Source organism: Bidens hawaiensis, unplaced genomic scaffold (assembly GCF_021521415.1).
Source record: "Bidens hawaiensis isolate Kalapana, Puna unplaced genomic scaffold, B.hawaiensis_p1.1 tig00036000_1, whole genome shotgun sequence".
In the NCBI taxonomy this organism is placed as follows: domain Eukaryota; kingdom Viridiplantae; phylum Streptophyta; class Magnoliopsida; order Asterales; family Asteraceae; genus Bidens; species Bidens hawaiensis.
This window is the reverse complement of record NW_027496286.1, coordinates 170850-180095: the sequence shown is the minus strand read 5'-3', so window position 1 is coordinate 180095 and position 9246 is coordinate 170850. Positions and strand designations below refer to the sequence as shown.

Below are 9246 nucleotides of genomic sequence, written 5' to 3'. Positions count from 1 at the left end.
ACAGAGAAGTTATAAACTTATGTAACAAAAAAGAAAAAAAGAGACTGTTGTATAAACTTATACTACTCGTAAGTTGTATATAACCAAAAATAAACAAATACATAGTTGTATAGTCTTATATCATTGTTATAATTCTATACGAGTCTAATAACACATATACGAGTTATATGTAGTTAGTCAACGTCACCGGACATGACAAGAAAAGACATCAATACATGCCATATAAGATTATACAACTTGTATAAATATCAGATGATTTTTTTATAATAGGTCTATGTCTTTAGGCATGAATTATATAGTTTTCAAAACTTTTTAATATAACTTAATGTCCAATTATTCGTGATAGTTTGCATAAGAATTTACTTTATTTAGCTATACACATAACTAAAAGGTTCTTGTTCGTAAGTTGTTTTACTTTTATAAATATCGTTACAAAATTTCACTGTTTTGAAAAGCCATAAATTTATCATAAGAATCCATTTTCTATATATAATCTTGGCAAACTTTTGTGAACATAATTTTGTATCAACCATGAAGCAAAGGCAAATCTAATGAATAAAATGTTTCATGTCATTTCATAACCTATGGTTTCTACTAGCCGACTAATTCTTTTTCCCTCTTATTACAAATATTTCTGGATTCGTCATTCCTTCACAAATACACAACTCAAAAAAGAGATTATTCAGTCTATTTCCAAACCGTAACACCTACGTATTTGTTAGTTTCATTTAATCCGGTCGGCATTACTTAATAGAGATGCACAAAACGGTTTAAAACTTAAAACCGGTTTGGGTTTAAACCAGTTCGGTTTGGTCAATAAAAGTCAAAACCGGTTTATGATCGGTTTCGGTTTGGGTTTAAACCGGTTTCTTGACTAGATTACGATCAGTTTCAGCTCGGGCTTTGATCAGTTTCGGTTCGGGTTTTGACCATTTTTGCTCTGTTTTGGCCCGTTTCGGTTCGGTTAAACGGGTTGGAAACGATTTTGGTGGAGAAAATTACCTTCCAAACCTACGGTTTCAGTCGCTTCTAGAGCCAATGTTTTAAAAACCGGTTTTTTACTCGTATCGGATTATGCTAAAAAATGGTACAACCGGTTGAACCGGGTTATATCGGGAGGTTCAAACGGTTGAATAGTTTACCTTATAATTTCCTATAAATATAACTTTAACTCCAAAAATAATCCAAAACTAAATGATTTCATAACAAAAATAATCTAAAAGTTTACATATTAAAAAAATAATACAAAAGTACTCAATTTTAAAAAGAGTCATAAAGTTTATACGTTTGAATATTAATTGTTGGGTTAAAAGTAATTTTGAAAAAATGTGGGCCTCAAATATCATTAATTTCTTGGACATAAAACCGGTTTGCCGGTAAAAACCGATATTTTAGAAAAAAACCGTCGGTACGATGTTCTAGCAAACCGACCAAAAATACCGGGCTCAAAATACTGGCCTGCTGTGCGAAATCCGGTTTAACCGGCCGGTTTGAATCAGTTTTTAAAACACTGACTAGACCGGTTTCTACATTATCGGTTTCAAACCGATTCGATTTTGGTTTGATTTTCAAATCGGTTCAGTTAACCGGTTTATTTGCCGATCTCTGTTACTTAATACCATACCTAAACCAAACCATAAAAAACTTAGAAATTAATTATGTAAAGAAAAATAAAGAAAGAAAAATAGTCTTGGTCTCATCCGTCGGCTTCAACCTATGCTTTCCTTTCTCTCCTTTTATGCTTTTAATAATAATAATAATATTAATAACTGCAACAGTTTGTTCCCTCTCTATTATTCTTATTCTTCATGTCACAGCAAACTTTGACCCCTAAATTCTATTCAAAATTCATACATATTAATCAAACAAGACCATAACTATAACCATTATCATTTTCACATACCCATTTGCCTCAATTTCATTCTCCCACCACCAATTCCCCTAATTATAACCCAAATTCATCAAGACTCTGTTCATCAATTTCTTCAAACTCATCAAATTCGAACTCGATCTTTGAAATTTGAATCTGTTAGTACTTGAATTGAGTACCCTTTATCCAATTGGTTGCTAATTGCTTCACAGTTGTACCCAATTGATTGCCTTTGAAGAGTTGCAGTTACTGGTTGGAACTCTGGCAAACCCTAATTTTGTTTCAGATTTAGAAATTGATTTAAGGTTTCTGTATGATTCTTGGTTGGTCAACTTTGGCGGCTGGTTTTGGAGTTGAAGTTTGACTTTTGGTTTCTTCATCAGAGCTGGATTCATGTTCCAATCTGCCATGGCTGAAATTGGGATTTTGTGAATTTAATTTAATAATATTAAATTAGGGAAAATGGTTAAAAAGAATATTTTTCATCAGAGGAAGAACTCATGGCCTCCTGAAGGAATTGTTAATAGAAATACTTTACATCTGGTGAGTTCATCTTTTTCAAATCATGTTTTTTTTTTAATTATTTTTTTAATTATTTTTAATATAATTATTATGAGTTCTGCAAATTCCAAGAATCCTGGACATGGATCACATGATGTTTGTTGTTAATTTTGTTTAAGTTTTCATGTTCTTATTTGCAGCTTGATTTTGATAGTGGGGCCCCACCAGAACAAGCATGGAGAAGGAAGTTAAATAGTCATGCTGGTATTCTCAAAGAGTTTAGTGTTACCTTCATGGAAGCATTAAAAATGGTAACTTTATGATCTTTGTTAAAAATAGCCAACATATTAATTAAACATTTAATGAATCATTCGTAAACTGTTTGGTTGAAATTTCATTTATATTCGTTTATTAAATAAATGAATGGACATGAACAAATTATTTTGTTCAGTTAGCTAAACGGTGTGAACATGAAGTCATGAACACAAGTTTCGTTCATTAATTTATGTTCTTGAACATTTGCTCATTCACGCTCGTTTATGTTCATTAGTTTACGTTGTTTCAGTTCATTCGTTTAGGCCCGCTTATATATTCATTTCAATTTAATTTTAAAGGCCCATTACAGATTAGTCTTGTTTTACAGATATAAAATATCACCCATTACAATTTAGTCTAGTTTTATAAAATTAAAATATCGCCCATTACAATTTAGTCTAGTTTTATGATTTGTTTAGGTCCAACACTCATTGGTATTCAGTCGATTATTTTTGTTCAGCTGCATTCGTTCGTTTATACTATTAACATTAACAAATGAACATGAAGACGTTCGTTTTCTTAACGAACGAACACATACAAGAAAACCTTATTCGTTTAAATGTCCGTGTTCGATCGTGTGTGTGGCTAAAGCTAAACTAACTGTATTTGTTTCGTTTGTTTACGAGCCTAGAAACATAACTTGAAAATATCAAATGCAGATTGGTCTCGGTATACGATTATGGTCATATGTAAGGGAAGAGGCTTCTCATGGAAGGGTAATTCCTAAACTATTTAAAAATGTTATAATCTTTATATTTCTTGAAGTGACGGTTATTCAATTAACATTTGTTTTACAGAGAGCACCAATTGACCCTTTTAACCGTGAAGGCAAACCGTCGGCTACCCAAGGGGTTCCGCTTGGTGGGATGGGGTGAGTTGCAACTTGCAGCCAGCAACGGGTTCGGTTTATGATCTACAAAATTACTGTTTTACCCATGCATGACGTGTTTCATTGTATTGTCTTGTAGAAGTGGCAGCATAACTAGAGGGTTTAGAGGAGAATTTAGGCAATTCCAAATAATTCCAGGTGCATGTGAACCCTCTCCTATGATGGCTAATCAATTCTCGGTAACGATCTCATCTTTTAACTTATAATCATATGATATAAAATATTAAAATGATTTATACATGTTTAAAGTGTTATGTTTTGGGTTCAGATTTTTATATCGCGAGATGGTGGAAGTAAAAAGTATGCATCGGTTTTGTCACCGAGGCAACACGATGGGACGGGGTAAGAATATAATAAAGACACATACAAATCTTTATAAATATTGCTACATTTTGATAGTTTAAGGTAATAACATTTTGATATGACTCTTAATTTAGAGGAGATCAAGGTTTATCGTCATGGGGATGGAACTTAAGCGGTCATAATTCTACATATCATGCGTTGTTTCCACGAGCATGGACGGTTTATGATGGTGAACCCGATCCTGAACTTAAAGTGTCATGTAGACAAATTTCACCGTTTTTGCCTCATAATTATCGCGACAGTAGTCTTCCGACTACTGTTTTTGTTTACACGGTATGAAAATTTAAACTTTGGTATGTGTTATGGTCATGTGAATGAGTTTAAAGGTTTATGTTTTGTTTTTGTTAGTTGGTGAATACCGGGAAGGAAAGGGCACAAGTCAGCCTTCTTTTCACATGGGCGGTATGTTTGATTCTGCGATAATATCTAAGAAAGTAGAGGAATTAATATAAATTTTAATATGTTTAGATGATGTATTGTGTGAATTTTATGTAGAATTCGATTGGAGGAACATCACACTTTTCAGGAGATCATGTCAATGAGCCTTTCATGTGAGTTTAGTTATCTTATGTAATAGCATTCCTCTCCATTTTTTAATTTTATTTTCATTTTCATTTTCATTTTCACACGTGAAATTTGAATTAACAGAGGTGAAGATGGAGTCTCTGGTGTGCTTCTAAATCACAAGTAAGGTTCAATTTCTGACATTACATTATAACACCATCATCCATGAAATGTTCTATATGTAACAAAAGATTAACATTACAATTAGAGTGTAACTAAATTGTGCATTATTAGTTTAATATTCTGATGGAGATTATAATATATTCAGGACAGCCAAAGAACACCCTCCTGTCACGTTTGCCATAGCAGCCTGTGAAACCCAAAATGTAAACGTCACGGTTTTACCAAGTTTTGGATTATCTGATGAAAGCTGTGTTACTGCGAAAGATATGTGGGGTAAAATGGCACAGGTATGGTTGGATCTTTTTTATATAGGTTAAATCTTTTAAGACCCGTTCTGAATCTTTATATTTAATGTGGAAAAACTCGATTTATCATATAAATTGAAAATCCTTTTTTTGTTTTTTTTTTGTTTTTTTTTTCTTTTTTTTTGTATATAAAGCTTTTGCTTGTTCTAAATCTTTATATTAAACCATTTAAAACTGGATCTCTTATATAAAGTTTTAATCTTTTTTACCAAACCTTTATGACCGTTCTAAATCTTTATATCTGTAAACTGGTATTGATTAATATATAAACTGTGTAAAATACAAGAGATGACCCACTTAATTTATAGAGTTAGAGAGGGGCTTTTGAGTAGTTACTAATAACATAAAAGGGCCTAGACTAATGACTATTTACAATTAACAATATCAAACCATGTAAAACTATATAAGGTTTGAATCTTTTTACAAACTCTTTACAATACTTAAATCATGTAAAACTGGATCTAGCATATAAAGTATTATCTTTCTTATAAAAATCCTTACTAGCCATTCTAAATCGTTATACTAAACCATGTAAAACTTGATCTTGCTGCATTTAGGATGGACATTTTGATAGGGAGAATTTTAGCAACGGACCAAGTTTTCCATCATCAGCAGGGGAGGCTAATTGTGCTGCTGTGTCTGCTTCCACATGGGTCGAGCCAAATGGGAAATGCACGGTAGCATTTGCTGTCGCATGGTCATCACCAAAAGTCAAATTCATGAAAGGAAAATCATATCACAGGTCCCGATGCCTTACCAAATTCTAAATCCTTTTAGTATTTGCATTCGTGTTCACGGTTTTGATCATATTTTTTATACTGTTTTTGCTCTTCAGGAGGTACACCAAATTTTACGGGACTTCCGAGAGGGCGGCCGAGGATTTGGTTCATGATGCTTTAACAAGTATGACATAAATTCTTTATCAATATTATCTACCTGTTTATTGGGTTTTAATTATGTTTCAATTAGATTATAAGAGGTGGGAAGAAGATATACAGAAATGGCAAAATCCGATCTTGAAAAACGACAGCTTACCAGAATGGTACATTTTTTTATCCATGGTTAACGCGTAAACTTTTATTACAAAGTAATATTATTACAATAATAATAATAATTTGACGACTTATATCATCCGTCTTTAGGTACAAATTTACATTATTCAATGAGCTCTACTTTTTGGTTGCTGGTGGCACAGTTTGGATCGGTACTAATCTCTTCTAACCTGTATATGGCTAATTAACCTGCAAGTTTCTTGTTAATAATTTGAAGTTAATATTACAATCGTTTATGACTTTAATTCAGACACTCCAGTACCAGCAGACGACTCGGGGAGTGACCGAAATCTATCAATAACAAAACACAAGACGCGTGCCCGTGATGACATTGAGAACAACGATTCAACACACGAAAATGCAAATTCTCTTACAAATTCAAGTGAAGATGATGAACCCGAACAAGATGAAAACCCGGTTTCCACAAGTCTTAATCTAATATCACATGATGATGAAGAAGACGTTGGTCGGTTTCTTTATCTAGAAGGTGTAGAGTATATTATGTGGTGTACCTACGATGTTCATTTCTACGCATCATTCGCGCTTCTAGAACTATTCCCGAAAATTGAGCTCAGTATCCAACGGGAATTTGCAAAAGCGGTTTTAACCGAAGACAAAAGAAAGGTCAAGTTTCTTGCCGAAGGAAACTCAGGAATCCGTAAAGTCAAAGGTGCGGTTCCTCACGATCTTGGAACCCATGATCCGTGGCATGAAATGAATGCATATAACATACATGACACGAGCAAATGGAAAGATTTAAACCCTAAATTTGTTCTTCAAGTATACCGAGACTTCGCGGCAACGGGAAACTTATCGTTTGGAACCGATGTCTGGCCCGCGGTCCATGCTGCCATGGACTATATGGACCAGTTCGACCGAGACGGAGACTGTTTAATTGAAAACGATGGGTTCCCGGATCAAACATACGACACATGGACAGTTCATGGAATTAGTGCTTACTGTGGTTGTTTATGGCTTGCTGCACTTCAAGCTGCAGCCGCCATGGCGGTCGAGCTAAACGATAACTTCTCGGCTCAAAAATACAAAAAGAAATTCTCGAAAGTGAAAACCGTGTTTGAATCGAAACTGTGGAACGGGTCTTATTTTAATTATGACAGCGGATCAAGCGGGAACAGTAAGTCTATCCAAGCGGATCAATTAGCAGGCCAGTGGTATACCGCATCTGCGGGGTTACCAAGTCTTTTTGGTGATGATAAGATTCAAAGCTCTTTACAGAAGATATTTGATTTCAATGTTATGAAAGTCAGAGGCGGTCGTATGGGGGCGGTTAACGGTATGCATCCAAACGGGAAAGTGGATGAAACTTGTATGCAGTCCCGTGAGGTGTGGACGGGTGTCACATATGGAGTTGCAGCCACCATGATTCATGCCGGGATGGAAAGAGAAGCGTTCATTACAGCTGAAGGGATATTCACTGCAGGCTGGTCAGAGGAAGGGTTCGGGTAAGGGGGCGGGCCCCATTTGAATATTCAATATATTTGAAGTTAAATACGGTCTGTTAGTAATTTGTGATTTTTTTTTTGTGTAGATACGCGTTTCAGACACCCGAGGGATGGACAATGGACGGGAGTTTTAGGTCATTAGTGTACATGAGGCCGCTAGCAATATGGGGAATGCAGCGGGCGTTGGCAGCACCAAAGGCGGCGCTTGGTGCACCGGGGGTGAACATAATGGATAGAATCGGCACCCCGCTTAGTTCACGAACGTCTTTTAATGATAGGCGTGTTAAAAAGATTGCTCATAAAGCCAAGTGCTTTACCGAGTGTGGATTTTGTTGTGTTTGTTAAGATTCTTGTATTCGTGTTTGCTTACAAAAGAATCAAACATTTTACTTATGTTGCAAAATTTATGTAACAAGGAATATAAATATAAAGAAGGTTGATCCGATCAAAGTTGCATCACGGGGGCCTTGTTTTTCCTCAAACCACCTACGATATGAAAATATCATCTGTTCCATCTTGAATAACCTGCAACATGTCACAATATTGAATATGTAAGATTATAACACGAAACCAACAAGTTTAAAAAATGAAAATTATATTATTTGTCAAATCTTCCTTCTATCAACTTGTGAGCGTATATAGTTATACTAGATTAGAACCCACCCGTGTAACACACGGATTGCGTGGAAAGTAAAAAAGAAATATAATGCAAACAAATCTTTTGATAATTTGAAAACAAAAATAACAAAGTTTATTATTGCAAACCATAAATCATTAATCATAAACATAACTTGTCAATGTCAAACCAACCGATCATCCGTCGAAGTCGTCGTCGTCGTAGTAATGATAATAATAATATTTATAAACCATTAAAACTTCTCTAATGTCAAACCAACCAAACAAATATCAAACATGATAATAATAAAAACAAACCACAAACGTACATGTATTTACCGGTAAAACATGATCAGAAACCTCAAAAATAAAATAAAGACATTGTTTTTCAAGTGATGACAACACATCTATGTTTCCCTTTTTGGAATTAACATATTGTTGTTATCTCCAGAAATGTCACACGAAACCTATTTTTCCTTGGATATATTACTTGAATTTGCAACAGCATCGTCATAAATGTCATAGATATCTCCAAGTTTCCTCTTTTAGTTGGAAGGTGGAGAACTTTGATGGTTTGTTTCACAATTTGAAATTGGAGTTATGCTATTCTCACCAATAAATGATATAATTTTCTTGAAATAAAAACTTATAATAAAGATGTTATGATTGTTGCATATCATAGATATTAAAAATAGTGTTAAAAGGTTTCAAATATTACACAGATAAGAGATTTGCAAAAGCAGAATAAAATCGATGATAAACTGATAACACAACACATTAATTGACTTTCTTGCTTGACCCGTATCTTGACTTACACGTTAATTGACTTTTACATGCATCCCAGCATATTGTACTTTGACTTTCAAACATCTTTGCACTTTGACTTTTATTTGCAAAATAAATTGCAGCTCCAAACAATAGTACAAACGAAACTCCTCTTTAAAAATCCAAAACTACTGCAGTTTTGACCAGTGTAAAACTTTGCCCGCCTGACCAAACATCCGTTTCTCACTTGAAACAAAATCTAAAGCTTTGACGGTTAATCACAATCTAATCTGTAACAACTTTTGACCAAATAAAAAAATACACAAAGAAATAAAAAAAAAATACATTTTCAACAAAATTAAAAGCACAAATAATTTACAAAAACAAAAATAAAAAAAATTCAAAACAAAAATGTTTCGGG

The 9246-nt window shown here is 34.0% G+C and overlaps 1 protein-coding gene across 1 annotated transcript; it reads left to right on the top strand.

Annotated features, from left to right (window-relative positions):
• The first annotated feature begins 1987 nt into the window (after nt 1-1987).
• On the top strand, nt 1988-7864 carry LOC143588127 (uncharacterized). Its single transcript, XM_077069228.1, has 17 exons — nt 1988-2413; nt 2572-2682; nt 3346-3402; nt 3484-3557; nt 3655-3754; nt 3844-3917; nt 4013-4211; nt 4287-4340; nt 4434-4489; nt 4587-4625; nt 4771-4912; nt 5488-5672; nt 5766-5833; nt 5900-5972; nt 6073-6134; nt 6233-7445; nt 7532-7864. The coding sequence occupies exons 1-17, from the start codon at nt 2333-2335 to the stop codon at nt 7788-7790; spliced, it is 2847 nt and encodes a 948-aa protein (XP_076925343.1). The 5' UTR covers nt 1988-2332; the 3' UTR covers nt 7791-7864.
• The last annotated feature ends 1382 nt before the right edge of the window (nt 7865-9246 follow it).

Bases quoted from the DNA above. Each gene is read 5' to 3' on its own strand.
- LOC143588127 (XM_077069228.1), top strand. From the start codon at position 2,333: ATGGTTAAAAAGAATATTTTTCATCAGAGGAAGAACTCATGGCCTCCT. The intron at 4,626-4,770 runs GTAAGGTTCAAT...TAATATATTCAG, and splicing joins GGTGTGCTTCTAAATCACAA to GACAGCCAAAGAACACCCTC. The intron at 5,973-6,072 runs GTACATTTTTTT...ATCCGTCTTTAG, and splicing joins AACGACAGCTTACCAGAATG to GTACAAATTTACATTATTCA.